Below are 17,212 nucleotides of genomic sequence, written 5' to 3'. Positions count from 1 at the left end.
TAATTTAATAGAATAGTGGAGAATATATGTGTGACGAGAAATGTCACTCTACAAAAGATATTTTAATGAAACCTTTATTAAGATTTTTATCGTGCCAAAGACAAATAACGACTTTGGCTATACAAACAGGTAAACGTTTTCCCGCCGAGAGTCTTTTATGCAGGTGCAAGCTATACAATATATCACTATTTAGAGTCTTAAATATTAATATATTAAAATAATAAAATATAGAAATCGCGCGCAAACAAATCTTTCGCGTTACAAATACAAGAGAATATAAAGAGGAAATGCTAATTAGATGTGTCAAAATTAAAATAATACATTTCTTCTCTCATAACAAAAAATACGAGATGTCTATATTTTTTTTCTAAATGGCAGCTCTTCCGCGCCGCGATTGTATAGATATCACTGGACATTTCTTTATTACAATGTCTCATTTTTTGTTGTCGATTTTGTTAAAGTCGATTAAAAAATTTTGGCGTTCAATAACTATTTTTTGGAATTTTCCTCTCTCGACAAATAATTTTTTTCCTTTTTTTTGGACGAAACACCATCAGTTGCACCTGCACTGTCAAGCGACTTGCGCGGGTATTTCTACTATCTTAAATCACAATGGTGACGACAAGTTTAACTATTTATTCGTTAATTAGTTCCTTAAGATTGATCGTTTATATAGAAGCAGGTACGCACGCACGCATGCACGCATTTATGTTAGCGGCCGTATACGTAAGAACGCGTGACGAAATGCATCCAATGATCGTTGATGATCTCTTGGCAAAGATTCAATAACACAGGATGTTTTTGCATCGCAGATGTAAATATAAGATAGATAGTAATACTGTATAATCAATTTTTGGGAGGGTAATAAACGACGTTTCTAAGAGGCATTTTTTTTCTTATTTTTCGCTCATCCAAATTTTAAACTCTGTTTGCATTAAAATTAAAATATTATTAAATTAATATAATAATTAAAGTTAAATAATAATTATTGAAGAGAATAATTACAATAGGTGATGAGAAATAAATTAAGAACACGAAGGAAAAAATATAAGAAATTGAAAAGAAAATAATAAAAAGGAAAGAATTGTTTTTTTTTTTTTTTTACAAAAATTCTATAAATATAAATGACTTATTATCTCTCCAAGGAGATTAGAGGAGTATTTATTGCAAGATTCTAAATTTTTTATGCAAAGGTCATACGAGATCACCGACGTTCATCGGTCGAGAGTCACGCGAGAAAATTATATATTCCCGCGAGCGACTCGCTTTTTCTTACAATTCTCCCTATAAGATTAATTTATCGCGATCGATTTGAGAATCGAAACGCGGCAGACCCGTAAAGAGTTACCTACTTTTTCGGCGCGTCGCCGAACGCTTAGGCCATAAAATCGTAAAAAAATATTCAAGCGCGCGAGTTCGAGGCGCGAGTGCACCTCCTGGTGTGCCGATTTTTTTCTTGCCTTTCTCTCTTTTCTTTATTTTTTTCTCTTTTTTTGTATGGGTTGTGCGAAGGCAAAGATCGTGGAACGCGCGTTTACTTTCGTCGTATACTTTGCGGAAAGGAGTGAGATCGCTCGCGGTCATTATCTCGAGTCATCAGGAGTCATCGTGAATGCGTGCGCTGCGTACACTGGCCGCGTGTTTTTTATTTTTCGCGTTTTTTTCTTTTTTTTCATAAAGAGGAACGATCGACGGAATATCTACTATTATGTATCGGAACACAGAGAGACAATCTTTAAACAATGGCGGCCAGCCTTCGACCGATAACGCAGCTTCGCTTAAAGTTTTTTCGATGAAGAAAATCGAGTTTTATATATCTATTATACATACGTACATATGTTTTTTTTTTTTTTTTTTTTTTACAATATCGCCGCGGTGGGAAAAACAAATATTACTCCGTTAATGTAACATAATTAACTTATTTTCAATGATTTCTCGCTTATTTTTGTAATAAATATGTAACAATTACATATACAACAAAAGTATATATTTTTTAATTCGACATATTTCTGTGTCAATTAATTGACGATTAATAGAATATTATTTAAAGGTTTGGCGAAGCTTATCGGGTAAAGGCTGATAAACGGTCCAACCTCTTCTCCTCGCTTCTATCCAAATTAATATTAAGTTTCTGACGCCTCGTATCAATGCATTTTGCGAAAAAATGTAACTAAAATAATATTTTGTTTCTATAATAAAAATCTTTAATATACATCAGCGGATATATTTATGAAAAAAGTATACATATGTATATATATATAATAGCATATATTATTAAATTATTTAATTTATATAATCTAAATAGCTTTCAATTTCATATTTTTATTTTTCTAGATTATTGCAGTCTTAGCAATAAAATATGTTAAAAATCAAGTAAAAAATTAGTATTATGATTGTAATAATATGATTTGAATTGATCGCATATATGGCGATAGGTACGAGGCGTCTTAGATCTGTATAATTCGAAATCGTCAAACTACAATAATAGTCCTTCGAAATCGCTTATGACTGGAACATGTGATTTAAGGGCGCAAGATAAAGAGAGAGAGAAAGAGAGAGAGAGATAGAGACAGTGACATAGAAAGTGTAAGAGATTAGTCCAAGGAAAAAATTTTTAGGCACACTCACACACATACACGTACATTTATATAATTATATATTTGTGTGTATATATTATGCGTAGAGCGCAAGAGTCTTTTTATTCTTTGGCAAGCAAAATGCGGCTCCGCATCTTTCTTTTTATACGAATTTCTGCCAGAGTCAGCAAGGGTGATGTGATTTGTTCAGATTTGATCCTCTTGAGTATCACTTGCGAAGAGAAACCAAATTAGAAATATTAACTAATCGATATAAATAATTTATGCAAAATGAAGAATATAAAAATATAAAAATATTTTCGAAATATTTTTCCGATGACTCTTATAATAATTATTAACATTATTCTAATTTGTATATAATTACATATTAGTGGTCACACTTTTAATTTTTGAGATTTGAAAATAAAATTTGACACTTGAGAAATAATACCATCATTGAAGAAGCGCAAGTAATTAATTCAAGACAATTACACTTCTTTTCGTATCGATTTCAATCGGATTTCGACAATGTCGATTTTCTAATCGCTTTGTACTCGTTCAACTGATCAGTATTCCGAGCAGAAAAAGACCTCGGACGGTGAATATTCAGATCACCCGTACTCGTGGTAAGTAACATCCAGCTTCGTTCGTGTAGACGGACTCTTAAAATTGCTCATTTCTCTTTGTTCTTCGTACATTTTTCGCGCGGTGTCAGTTAATTATACTGTAATCGTTACGTCATAATTCAATAGCAAATATATTATCACATTTAGATTGTATTAATTTTTAAGACGACCGGCCGGACGTTTCACGACGAATTTTTCGTCGCCTCGCAACTTTCGCGCCGAATGAGAAAGCCTATTAATGCCCAATCATTTTTCGCGACGTCTTTAGTACCTATCTAATCTTTCCTATAATAGGAGATAGAGAAAAGAATAGTCGTTTGCGAATAAAAATAAAGAATCGATTAAAAAGATGCAAATAATCTAGATAAGAAATTTTTTTCTAGTTTAAAAAAAATATTATATACATCTGAGGATCTTTAGAAATAGAATGGAGAACACTTAAGTGTATTTCAACTCTATGAATATCTTCTGTTAAATATTAGGCGCCTCTTTGCCATGAGGATATAATCTTGAAATTTCCTGCTCGCAATATTTTACTTTCAATAAATGCCAATTCCGAGTATCCGCCTCACTCGTCTAAAGGTTAATATCTCTGTATTGAAACACTTAACCCTCTTCATTCTTTATCCCCTGACGTAATGGCCGAGCTAGTTTCCGAGCAGATCCCAACTTATTGAGCGTCTTACGATTCGCATTTACGAGAGAAAATTATACGCGACAAAACGACGACGACGTTCGTCGTACAGACACGTCCGTCCGAATTATTAGATTTAAATCTAAGAAACATTAATATAGAATATATTATCGTGTAGTTTATATATAAGGTATACGTTAAGACACTTACTGCTACAGCAAAAATTCAACAGTTAAAAGATTGTAACAACTAGTTCACGCTCGCGACGGACACGGAAGCGAAACCCTTATTTAGTTGCTATCCCTCTTCCCTCGTTGTGGCAAAATATAAAAAATGGACATCTTAAAATTGGAAATTATTTCATTAATTTTAGTTTTTTTTTTTTTTTTTTGTAAACGTTTATTTAGCTTCCCTGCGAGAAAAAAAATGTCAGCTCTGTGAATAATGAATTTAATATTAATAATATTCATAATTAAATGAATAATTTAATATTAATAGTAATATAACAATTTACTTATATAGAATTCGAAAACTCCTAAATATAATTCCCAATTCTAAGACATTTGTTTTTTTTTTAATTTTATCACGATGAAGGAAATCAGGCCAACTAAATAAGGGTGGAAGTGGACGATCAGGCTCAAATTCCTCGACATTCGCGGACTCTCGCGAAACTCGCGATCGTCATCGAATTTTCAGATCCTTCGGGAAAGCTTTGTTATACTTTAGAAACTCAGTTATACTCAGTGTCTACAGACACTTTTTTTCTCCCTTTTTTTTTGGATCGTAGATGAATGAAGCAAAGGTCCCAAAAATTCGACGAGACAGAACACGACGAGTCTCCCGATTTTCCAAGAACGGACGAGAAATTTTATTGGTCGCGCGTTTCGCGTCCGAAGCAGCTTCCCACCCTTCGCGCATCTCGTCTCCCTCTTCCGTAAAACATCGTTCGTCCCCCTACGTAATCGGGGTTACTTTGGCACGCATTTATTCTCTTCCTCTTCGTAATGTCGGCACACGGTGTGCCGTGTTGCTTATCATTTATGAGCTCGTAATATAATTAATGCGAATGAATCTCTCGGTCGGCGAAACCTGAGACCGATTCGCGCGGACGATACGATAAAATGAGGTGTCCTCGTTATTGTTATTTCCTTCGGGGAAAACTACTGGTTTTCGCGAACTGGGAAAAACGCCGGGGAAGGAGGCGTGTGTCTGAAATTTCGTTCTCTCGAAAAAAGAATTTTTTTTCGCATCCTCTCCTTATTTACGTATAGATATCTCACGACAGCTCTCTTCACTTGTACGAACGAAACGCTCGATTCGAGTTGCGTGTGCGCCACGACTCTTTTTTTTTTTTTTTTTAAGTCGAAATGAAAGATATATTTAGGGTGACGGAAGTAAATGCTAACGGCGGACGGAGCCAGTCGCGCTTAAAATCGCGGACGTGTAAATTAACGAGTAAATCCTCCTTCGTCGTCTGGGTATGCAAACTACGCGCGCAACGATAAACCCATTACTCGTTGTACAAATATTCCAGAATATATGAAAATTGCATTCGATGCATCATCTTACGCATGTGTGCGCGAAAGGGAGAAAGTAAGTAGTGTCCTCTGGTAGCGCTTTGTGTAAAATTAGTCATATAAAAAGTCGCGTTAAAGAGGATCATATCGTGGACTATTGCACCAATAAACGCGTTTGTTTTACGAATATAAAATATATCCATTCCGATATACGCAATATTGTATATCACAAAAGCAAAAATGTGTATATGTGGCCGTATATAACTCGCGATAACGATTCTCTCTGTTTTGGCACGGATCGAACTAACCGCACACCCGGTACATGTCAAACCCTTTCTGCGCCTTCGGGTGCGAATGAATCTAATATCCTTATTATAATCTGTGCAATAGTTTTTTTTTTTTTTTTTTTTTACCAACTTCCACGCATAATCTCGGCTACTATAGTAATCACCATCTGTATATATACCTAAAAGATAAAATATAATTTAATATTTAATTTGTATATGTAATTATATGTAATGTAATATTAATTAAAATCTAAATCACACATTCGCTCGTAATTGTGGCTTACTCCCAATTACTTGCTACTTGGCACGGAATGAGTCATATTTACTCGCAATACTTCTAGCGAAGATAATACTGACAATATGATAACTAATAATGAGAGTTTGGCAAATTATGCAAGTGAGTCATCGCAAAATGTAGCAACGAGATAGTGAAAAATTTTGTTGGAAAAAAAATATACTCATTAATATTCTTGACGAAACGCGAATCGAACGCAGTTGGCGTTTGCAAAGAAAAAATCGATATTTAAATATGAAAATATATACTGGAATGAAACTTTTCATGCCGTGCAGCTTTGACTTCGCATTCTTCGTATACCTCGTAGTGTTTAGCGTAGTATATATGTAGTAATGACGGAGAATAATCTCATTCTCGACGACACACCTTCTTGTGTCATGGCGCACGAAGCATTTCGCGCCACACACCGATTAAAAATCGTTTATCGATTACAACGTAGTATTTGTATGATACATTAAAAATTGACACATATCTTCGTTACATTAAGTTTTTGTCCGCTTTCTCTCCCTTGTGCGAGCAAACGATCGATCGTCGAGGACGATCCTAAAGAGAGAAACACACTTGTACCGATAGCAAACTAGTCCGACGTTTTGATTTTGCAAAAAGTGACAATCGCGTTTGACAGCTTCCTTTCTAAAGTGTTATGTATAAGAACAAATGGGTATTTTAATAAAATGGTTTTTCAAACTCGCATGAATTTCTTTGAATTTATAGATTTACTGAATTAAATATAGCTAGAGATTCATAAAAATAGATGTATAATGATGTAAGGATTCTACGAAGATGATTCTCAAATCGCGATACTGTCTGCAAAACGAAACGCGTCGGACCTGTCATTATAATACTTGGTATAATTATATTAGCGTATTGCGTTATATCGCATTTCTTTTTAAATTCGTAATAGTACTAACAAAAAACGATAACGGCAACCCAAGCAACGATAACAACGTGTTCGCAGTTTAACAAGTACTTAACGATATACTTATAGCATGGCGATTCGTGCAGCGAGAGCGAACTATAATCTAGATACGTAACGTTAAAACGAATCTTCGTTAAAATAGCACCTTTCCATCCCGGCCGGGGTCCTCGCGACATGCCGCGTGTCGTGACTCGGTGCTTTTATTGATCTCATTAACCGTTGGCCTGATTCAATCGAGTCTCGTACTACATCCGCCCCGATATGCGCTCGAGCATTACTCGAGCTGCCGCTCGAATTTGTCAACGTCCATAAATTTATCGATCGCCGTGTCTGTCTCTCTATATATACACATGTAGAATTTTCTAACAAATTTTTAAATTAAAATTACAATTAAAATTATATACTATAGTAGGCTGTGAAGGCTCAAGACCTAGAAAGTAGGCCTAGAAAACTAAAATTTAAGCATATCTTAAGAATTAACTAATATTTAAAAATTAAAATTAAATTGTAATTAAAGAGAGCGAGAGAGAGAAAGAGAGTTTACAATTATTGAAATAGTTAATGAGATGCAATAAAACGTCACGACATTCAACAAACGAGAATCCTCGGAACAGTTCAGGGTTGCAGTCTTAAACTTCGCTGAATTGCAATTTCTTCTGCCTTTTCTTCGTCTTTTTTTATTTTTTTTTTAGTCACGGCGATCGGTGCGGAAGAACGTGCATAAAAGACGATCGACGTTACGTCTCGCCGTGAATTCGTTTCTACTTTCAGTCTTTCTCCGTGTGATCCAGTCTACGATTCTAGCACCATCATGCAGCTTTCCCCGTTCGTCATCATCATCGAACGGGTTAATAGCCGATCGTCGTATACTTTGTCGAATCGGCTACGCGATATAACACCTGGATACCTGGTTTACATAGCTAATACAAGATCTCGTTAGAATTCAAAGATTACATTAAATTATCGATGTGCGCATGCAATAATCTATACGTTTCCCTAGCGCCTAAGAAGGGAAGCCTTGCCGATGCCGATTTGGAGAACAATTCCGTCAAATCCTTTCGGTCGACAACATTTCTCAAGTTACCTCGCTTATTTACTTCTCATCATCTCTCAAGTTACTTCTGTTTACGTGAAATTTCGAACGAGTTACGATTTTTTTTTATTCCGATTGTCTACCGAATTCAGCACTTTGCGTACGCAAGCCTTCCCAGTGAATTCTAATATCTAGATCGCAGTATATTGACAAAATGAGGACGTATAAAGAGCCTGTGGATCGCGGTTTTCTTTCTTCGCGAATTACCCGATCGGACTGTCGTTTCCCTCCTTGTTTCCCGGGGGCATCTTCGCTAATTGGTCGCGTCTGGATTCGGCGAAGACGCCGGACTCTGCGGCGGATCGGTGTTCTCGGTGGTGTCTCTCGAGGAGGCCAGCAACGAGGGGGTTATCAGCATCCCGCGCGGGCTGAAGGTGTCGCAGTAGAGATTCTCCTTCTTGTGCACTCGTCGTACGTGGCTGCGCAGATTGTCGCGACGTGCGCTCCTATAAGCGCAATGCGGACACAGATGCGGCTTCTCGCCCGTGTGCATGCGCCGGTGTTGGATCAGCTGCAAAAAACCGAGAGCGGCTGATAATTTACATGTTATCAAAGATCATTTTATGTATCTTCTACTTTTTCCGCCAACGATCACCGTACATGACAGATACATCTGATCTTTCACATCCTCTGGATTTAAGATCAACTGTATCTGTCACATGTCTGAAAGATCTTTAGGAACATCCAGAGAATATTCACATCCTCTAGATATTTTCTGAACTTCTTTCGGACATGTGTGCTGTTAGAAATCAAGATCAGTTGGATCTGTCATATATCTGAAAGACCTTCAGAAACTCCAGAGGATGTAAAATATTCTCTGAATGTTTTCTGAACGTCTTTTGGACATGTGTGTTAGAGATCAACCGTATCTGTCACATGTCTGAAAGATCTTCAGAGACATCCAGAGGATATTTCACATTCTGTGAATGTCTTCGGAATATCTTTTGGACATGCTGTGCTGTTATTATAGAAACTGTCTCATCTGTCAGTCGACTCTTTATGCTTCAATACGTACTATCAGATTGATCAATTGTTTGTTTTGACATTTTGCGATTCCTTTTACGTACTTTTTTCAATTGTACCGTGCGAAAGATGCAGATGTCGCAGCAAAAGTACCGGTCGTCACGATGCCTTCGCATATGCCTGCTAAGATCGACCTCGGAGGAACGATCGGCGCCGCAGACGGCACAGCTCACCCTAGTTTCCGGCGCTGAGCCCCTCGCGTGCGCTCGCAGGTGTCTCTGGAACGCCTTCTCGATCGTGCACGCATATGAGCACAGCGAGCATCGATACTCCTCTCTCTCGTATCTGAGTCGCAAAATAGAGAATGATGTAAAACGTACATATACAATGAATGAGAGAAAAATTCTCTCCTCTATTTCATTTCATCGTAAAAATTTTGACATTTCGTAAAAAATGTCAAACAAAAAAAATTCCAGAAGGGATATATGTAGGAAAATTGTTCGAGTACCTATACCTGACGCGTTGCAAGGCCAGGGAACGCTTCTTTCCCGTGGGCGTCATCCCCTGGGCCACGTGGGCCGCCACATGGGTCTCCATCTCGCACCTGCTGTTCGTCGTGAAGTCGCAGCCCGTGGACGGACACCTCTTGATCTCGCCGGTCTCCGTGCCGGAGAGTGCCGGATGACAGTCGGCTATGTGCTTCCTCAGAGCCGGCCTCGTCGGCGCCATTACGTCGCACGAGCCGCAGGAGTAGCCGCGGTGAACGCTGCTCACGTTCGGGCTGCTGCCTCTCGATCTGATATAATTAAATCATGCACCATTACTAGCACTGTTTAATTAACTGTGCTATTTAATTAAACAGCAAGCAATAAGTTTAATCTACTTTAGAAAAATGCAAAATATTAAAATTTTATTAAAAATGACAGCGGAAGGAAAAATAGAATGTTTTAAAATTACAAAATTAATTATATAAAAAATTACCGAGATAATTTTGTACCGTTATAATTACAACAGGGTACCCTTTAAGCTGTATCACGACCCTAACGAGGCTATGGAAATTTTTAAATGTCAAGGGATATCAGTTTGCATCATTAATCTTAAGTCACAAAGACATTGCGTCATCCATTAACTTTAACTTTATCCCTCCATTTTATTATCGCCACTTATTATGTCATCGTTAACGTAAGAATGATGTATAAAATGTCTTACATAGTTCACGGCATAATAATAGATTCTCCGATGAGTTATAGACTTCATTGTGTAGTTTTTACTCAAGGAAAGTAATCGTTGTATTACAAAAATATGTTGTAAATTAATTAATTCTACGTACTTTTCAGTATAGGACGAGTGCTCGCTCTCGGAATCACTGTCGGAGGGAATATTGAGAACTTCCGTTGCTTCGAGTGCCGCGGTGGCTGCTGACAGCCTCCCAAGCATCGCCGTGTAAGCACCCAACACCCAACCGTTCAGGACAGGCGTCACCGTTCCTTCCTGAGTAAAAGATTAACGATAAAAAAAGGTATTTATAAGCAACAAAATTTACATAAATTTACATTATATTGCAAGACACCGAAAAAGGAAAATATATGCTGAAGAATATGTACATGACAATTGGTTAACAATTTGTGACATATACCTATAGAGTGTTCCATAGGAAATTGCTGAAACTAATCAGCACTTTTTTCATTACTCTTTTTTAATCAAATAAACTGGTATACAAGTATTTTATTTATCCATTAAAAACTGTAGACTTTTTCCTCTTTTCAATACAATTGTTGTTTTTTCAATAACTGCACCCAGTAAGCAAGAAATATTTAATCAACATTTTATAATGTTGATTTTATATAAATTTTCCAAACGTTATGATATAATGTTGTATAAATATGTTTAAAATATTATTAATAAATATTCTAAAAAAATATTTTAATTGATGTTTTATAAATGTTTTAAAAATATTATTCAATAACATAATGCTCTCAAAATATTAATAAAATATTTTAAAAACATTAATTTCAACATTACTGAAACCTCTAAATCAATGTCAAAGTTTGTTCATAATGATGTTGCATACAATGTTAAAAACTATATACTTGACAGCAATAATAACGTTGTAGCAATGATTTTTTGCTTACTGGGCATGCATTAAAAAATGACAGCTGATTAGTTTCAGCAATTTTCTATGGGACACTTTGTATGTTCAAGATTCAAGTAGCAAACTGACGTCATTAAACGTCAAAATGACGTTTTTGACGTTTAATGATGCCAGTTTGATATTTAGGGAAAAATAGTTTTGCACAGTCTCCGACCTTGTCGAGGGCCAAACATGACATCGGATCGGGTAGCTTCGCGATTGACAGATTGTTGTTGGCCGATCTGTGTGAGCTGTCGGTGCTACCGGTATCGCTCTCATCTCCAGCATCTTCGTTGTCGTTGCTTTCGGTTGGCACGCAGGTCTACGATCGGTATATGCGAAAAATATAATAGTACTCTAGTATATATTGCATTTACATATTTATTCAACTTAAAATTAGACACGTGAGTACGTGAAAATGAGCAAAATTTAAGTTTATTCCCCTAATAGCACAACATATCCAAAAGATATTCAGAGGATATTCAGAGGATATCCAGAAGACATTCGAACATCTTCAGGATGTTCTCTGAACGTCTTCGGGATATGTGCTGTTATAGGGTCGAGCTTACAAATTTTTACAAGTATTCAAAAATAGTTTTATATCGCAAACAAATTTAATATAAATATATACTATATATAAAAGTCATAATGCTTCATTACTTGAAGTAGAGAAATTAATTTGGAGAGAATAATTAATTTGAAGTAATTATCGCCTGTTTAATACATTCATGATATTCATTATAATTATTATATTCATTATACATTACATGTTCAATTTGTTACAACAAACACAATAAAAAATAAAAAAAAAATAATATTACTACACAACACCGAAAGAACGGAAGAAGTTTACCTGGTTTTCGTTCTGATCCTCGGCCTTTTCGATGTTGCCTTCGTTGTCGTCGCGCTGCTGAGAGTCCTCATCTTCGGCGTTCGTGCTCTTCTCGCCGTCCTCGGCGTCCTCGGCATTGGTGGATGCGACCGACGACGGTTTCGTCACCAGCTCCATGGGGACGTAGGGCGGCCCCGCCGCCGTCAGAGGCAGCGGCAGCATGTCGGGCCGATGAAGGGCGCTCAGAGCGAAGGCAGCCCTCGGCAGAAGCTGCGATGTCGCGCCGGGAGGCAGAATCGGGTGCCTTCGGGCGAGACGCGGGTCACCCCAAAGTTCACCCGCGACGTGAAGACTCCAGATCCCATATTCCATCTGAAATGTTGCCGATTTAGCGTGGAAAAAATATAGAGAGCAGCCGGAACAACTATTTTTCACACAGTGAGTTGGAGGTAGAATATTTTGTACTTTTATCCCATTTGGAGGGAGGAAATCATTTTCGCGCGAAAAAATTGTTATAAAAAGTACTATTGTTTGATTTACAAAATAATTTATATTTCGCTAAAAAATGCTATATGTTCCCAGATAGTCACAGTAATTATTACGATATCTTTTTGACATCGAAGTAATTTGACGTCTAAAATATATCATTTTGCCGTTCAAATTATATAATTTGACGTCAAAATTACTACTTTGCTATCTGGGTAATATTTTTTTTCATAGAATTATTTTAAAAAATGAAACGCGCAAGAGTACTTTATTGTAGTTTTTAATTACTCTTCTATTTCGATAAAATGGAGCTTCAATTCACAGATTTATAATAAAAATGATACATGTTTGATACAAGTTGATGAAAAAATGTGCTCTTCTTTAAATACACAATCTGGATGGCTTTTATCTTAAAAGATTATTCTTGTATTTAATATATTTATAAAGTATCTGTTATAGATGTATCGTGTCGGTGCGCGTGTTATTATAACAATGATTACGCGTACCGGATTTGAATATGGAATTAGAAATACCTGAAAGCTTAAGAGATTGAATCGCTCGGAAACGGTGCTCATTATGTTTGTATGGACCGCGCGATGTAAAAAGAGTAAGGGTAGGGGGACGAGAAGAGATTAGTAGTGGCCCTCGAATCAATACTTACGTGCAATTTTCAAGCCAACCGAGTATTTGTTATATTTTTATGCAATTTCGTTTGTTTTTCTCAAGTTGTGCATGCATTTAATTTAAAGTCATTAAAAAAAGTAGTCAAACGTCTTCAAAGTTCGATTCTACTTGTGTAATGACTGATTAATATATTGATTAATATACTTTTTTAAAGGAATTTTTTTTTATAAAGGATCAATGCTTACAATTATTTCATGATTATCTTTTTTTTTTACTTTTTTTATTGTATACGGAATATATTCTAGAAATATATAGTTAAGAGTCGAGCAATATACGCGAAAGTAATCTGATCCCGGGTAGCGCGAGGTCAAATGTCTTAAAGCATACTTTCGGTAGAAATGCAGAGAAAGATATTGTACGATGAAAAATTATCTCTTTCTAAATGGAGGGTCTATTTCGGTCCTTTAGCTCGCCCTGCGTTTCCGATTCCACCGCACGCGGAATCGCGGAACGTTCTGCATCATTAAAATCCAACTTCCTCTTTTCGCTCTAGAATATTTTATACTTCTTTCTCGTCGAATAGAGAATATTATTACACCTGCTACGTCACTCTTGTCAAATGATTACTATTATACGATGTTTGCGAGATGTTGCAGTTTACTCTCTCTCTCTCTCTCTCTCTCTTAAATGTAATGAAAACTCGCGGACTTGTAATTATGAGATCCTTCTTCTGGTTCATTTTACAGTCAACACAAAACGAGACTTATCAGTCGGATAACGTCGAATATGCAGCTTTTGCACGGAAAAATTAAACATACATACTTAGCGCACGACACATTTTATAACTGTTTTAACATAATTTTGTAAAATCCGTAAAATATCGATTAAAAAAATTAATTTTTTTCTCAATTTTGATACGAAAAATAATCTACGTAGTTATCCGTATGTATGCTTACTACAGATTTAGGCAAAGAAATCATCCCTTGAAATTAACTCGAGATTTGATAGTAAGGAAAAATTGATTTCCTCTGAATTATTTATTTGTCTCTATTTATATAGTTCTAAAATATTTTTCTTCAAAAGTCAGCGTGTTACATATATGAATATCTATATAAAATGCTAATTTTTGAAGAAAATTACAATAAATTAATAATATTAAGTAAACTATAATAATATTTAATATTTTAGATTAAACGAAATAGAGACAGACTAGAGAATTAATAATAAAGCGCGAATATCTATATACACACACACACACACACATATATATATAGTGTACAATTATATATATATAGTGTACCTTAAGCAAGTTTTAATTTTTTAATTTTATCATTCTCCAAGTAAATAAAAGTATTTAAAAAATATTCTATTTCTTGGAAATCTCAAAACCGTAATTATCTCACAACTCTCGATTTATAACTCGAAATATATACAGGGTGTCCGGTAACTAACGGACCAACGATTACAAATGGATTCTTTGATGAATTTGGGAACGATTTTTCCTCAGCGAAAATGTCGAAAAAGGTCATCATATTTTACAACTTTCCAATATTTGTCCATTATGTATCTTTACAACTAAACCTCAAATGAAAATTTTATTATAATAAACTCTACCTGAAATCAACTGAAGAATGTAATTACGTTAGACTTTTAACTCCAAACTCGTTTGGTTTTCAAAAAACCCATTTCTTTCAATCGAAAAAAATTATTGACTTCTCAACATTTTTGCCAAGGAAAAATCGTCTCCAAATTGGCCTCCATCAGAGAAACCGCCCTTAATCATTCCGTCCGTTAGTTCCCGGACACCCTGTATATATAACGAAGGAGATCTCTTTCCTCGGTCGCGCTTGGCGCTCGCGATCGGCGACGCTCGCGGATCGTAAGAAATCGGGGCTTTCCCTCGAAAGGGGGCGCCCCTGTAGTGGCCTACCGCAACAATTCGGACCGATCGTCATTACGCCGGACTCATCCCCCGCTCGTAGCCGGGCCGATCTCCACCTTACCGATCGACCGGAAGTTGACGCGCGTCGCGGCTCAGCGCCGCCACACTCATGACGACGACGACGATGACGATAATGCGATAAAGGACGTGACGTCGGCGCGATCCGCGAATACCGGAGTCAAGGAGAGACACGAGTATATCCGGGTCGTCCGGATACGTGCCGTCGTAGAACGAACGAACTCGCGAGATTCCTGACCATTGGACCGACCCTCGTGCATGCATACTTTAGCATAACGTTCTCTATACAATATCCAGAAAGAGGGAAAGAGACACGGGGGTGACGAGGGGGCTCGGAGGCGCGCGTTGAGGGTAGGATTTTCTCTCCTTCTCGGTCCCAGTCGGCTTCGCCCTTTCTCTTCTTCCTCTCTCGCGCGCGCGTGTGGTCCCCCCTCCCTCCCCCGAGGGGGGGAGGGGGGGCTCGACAGTAGTCCTACCCCTCGCGCTGACCCCATCCCCCTTCGCTCCGCCGCCCCATTCGCTGCCGCGAATCGATTTGTTATTGTTTTTGTGTCTGCGGTCGTCGCGGCGGATGGAGTGAGCGGGGTTATATCGGGGTGGAGACGGGGGGGGGGGGGAGGTAGAGGGTGGGATTGCCGGTGCTGCTGCTGCTGCGGCTGCTGATGCTGGTGGTGGTAGTAGTGGTGGTGATGGTGGTGGTTCGAAGGCTCGGCTTCGGTTTTCGGGCCGGCAGAGAGGCGACCAGGGTGAATAAGCTGCTGCTGCTGCTGCTGGGAGGGAGGAGGGATCGCGAAAGGGGAGAAAAGGGATAGAGATACATGGGTATCCCGATCAGTGGCGTAGCCGGCGTAGGACGCGAAGGACATTCGGAAAAAACGCTTTTTTTTTTTTTAGGGGGTTTTTTTTTTTTCAATTTATCTCCTCGTTTATTCTGGAAACCCTCTGGCGACAATCATCCCCCGACGGACATTTATATGTAAAACTGTCATTGCTATATATATACTTAACGGGAATGACGAGTGACGAGAATATTATTAGTTCTTATGGGAGGAAAATGGAGTCTGCTCGCGGAAAAAGGGTTGATCGCGCCATTGGCATCGCCGCTGAAAGGGGTGCGAGAGGGTTGAGGATGGAAGCTGGCACAATGACGAAGAGGAAACGAACGTGGCTAGGGCTAGAAGGGCGGAGAAGGGGAGAGAGAAAATCCCCGCGAGGGCGAAGGAAGGAAGGGAGGGGGCAGGCGATCGCATGGGTTAAACCGAGAGGGGATGTTGGAAGACGAATGCGCGAGGGAGAGGGTAGCGCGAGAGGATCGGATTGCGTCCTCGGGTTGCATCGAGGGTGGTCGAGAGAGAGAGAGAGAAGATAGTCGGAGATAAAAGGGAAGGAGAGGCGAAGGAAGAGAGAGAGAGAGAGAGAGAGGGAGGGACACGTCGGCATCAGCTTGACAGGTGACAACCGATCGGGCCACTGACGTCACAGATCACTCGGCCGAGCACGCGCACGCACAGACTACGCGACCCGCGACGTGCATGAGGTCGGACCTCGCGTATCCACACTCGCGTACAACCACACCGTGCACATCCTTTATCGACACACGTCGTCGCGAAAAAAATTAAAAGGACGAAAAATACAAGGAAAAAAGATTCCGCGTAGATGGGGGTCGTAAAATGCAAATGGAGGGGTGGGGGGAGGGGAGGATGCGGATGCACGCAAACGGGGAGAGAAAAAAATCGGAGCGGAAATCGAAGCGTGACGACGTTATTAGAGAGAGGTGAAGAGAGGAGAGGGAGAGGAGAATAGGGACGAGTCGAAGGATCCGCGAGAATTTTTGCGCGCCGCTATAAATCCCGGACTCTGTAATATTAATAATTGCGTGGTATTTACCGGGTTTTAACACCGGCCGATGGCCCCCGCGCGCGGCGCCTCTCTATCTGGTTACCATTACACTCGGATGTATGAAATGCGCCACGGGCATACAACCATCCCCCCACAATAGCCCTATTTATGATTGGGCAAAATTGCTTTCCATGCGCAGAATAAAATCTCGCGCGCGGGTCCGGGAAAAATCCGCGGGGCGCCGCGACGGGACGCGTCGCTTTTCCCGCCGCCGCCGCCGTCGTCGTCGTTTCATCCCCCTCCTTCGATTCGGGGACGGCGTGACCCGAGCGACGAGATCCCGGGTGACGACGACGACGTCACCCTGGCGTGTAATGTACGGCGCGTATCGCGCCGACCAATTTTCACGTCCAATTTTTCACGGCGATCC

At 38.8% G+C, this 17,212-nt stretch overlaps 1 protein-coding gene and 1 long non-coding RNA gene across 6 annotated transcripts in view; one reads left to right on the top strand and one right to left on the bottom strand.

The window, feature by feature from the left end:
• LOC114940596 (uncharacterized) overlaps window positions 1-11,811 on the top strand; it is a 13,120-nt gene extending 1,309 nt beyond the window's left edge. For both annotated transcript variants that reach the window (XR_014925915.1, XR_003821492.2), the window contains exons 2-3: window positions 10,248-10,429; window positions 11,189-11,811. This is a non-coding gene — a long non-coding RNA (uncharacterized LOC114940596). The remainder of the gene's footprint in view (window positions 1-10,247; window positions 10,430-11,188) is intronic.
• LOC114940568 (uncharacterized) lies at window positions 57-17,212 on the bottom strand. Of its 4 annotated transcripts, none has more exons than XM_085487878.1 (7): window positions 16,831-17,212; window positions 11,895-12,245; window positions 11,217-11,363; window positions 10,241-10,401; window positions 9,425-9,706; window positions 9,015-9,255; window positions 57-8,458 (listed from the first exon to the last, which is right to left on the bottom strand). In XM_085487878.1, the coding sequence occupies exons 2-7, from the start codon at window positions 12,243-12,245 to the stop codon at window positions 8,201-8,203; spliced, it is 1,440 nt and encodes a 479-aa protein (XP_085344004.1). In that variant the 5' UTR covers window positions 16,831-17,212; the 3' UTR covers window positions 57-8,200. The 4 variants fall into 4 exon arrangements, with proteins under 4 accessions (XP_085344004.1, XP_029171126.1, XP_029171133.1 ...); XM_029315293.2 differs by having other exon boundaries at window positions 9,419-9,706; window positions 16,831-17,210; XM_029315300.2 differs by lacking the exon at window positions 16,831-17,212 and adding an exon at window positions 14,914-15,547 and having other exon boundaries at window positions 9,419-9,706.

Source organism: Nylanderia fulva, unplaced genomic scaffold (assembly GCF_048542155.1).
Source record: "Nylanderia fulva isolate GAGA-0341 unplaced genomic scaffold, ASM4854215v1 Scaffold6, whole genome shotgun sequence".
NCBI classification, from domain to species: Eukaryota; Metazoa; Arthropoda; class Insecta; order Hymenoptera; family Formicidae; genus Nylanderia; species Nylanderia fulva.
The sequence above is the reverse complement of the archived record's forward strand: the minus strand, read 5'-3'. Positions and strand labels throughout refer to the sequence as shown.

Excerpts from the sequence above, each read along its gene's own strand:
- LOC114940568 (XM_029315293.2), bottom strand. The coding sequence starts at position 12,245 with ATGGAATATGGGATCTGGAGTCTTCACGTCGCGGGTGAACTTTGGGGT. Across the intron at positions 9,707-10,240 it reads CACTCGTCCTATACTGAAAA|ATCGAGAGGCAGCAGCCCGA; the intron begins GTACGTAGAATT and ends TAATTATATCAG. Across the intron at positions 8,459-9,014 it reads GCACGGTACAATTGAAAAAA|CTGATCCAACACCGGCGCAT; the intron begins GTACGTAAAAGG and ends GGTTTTTTGCAG.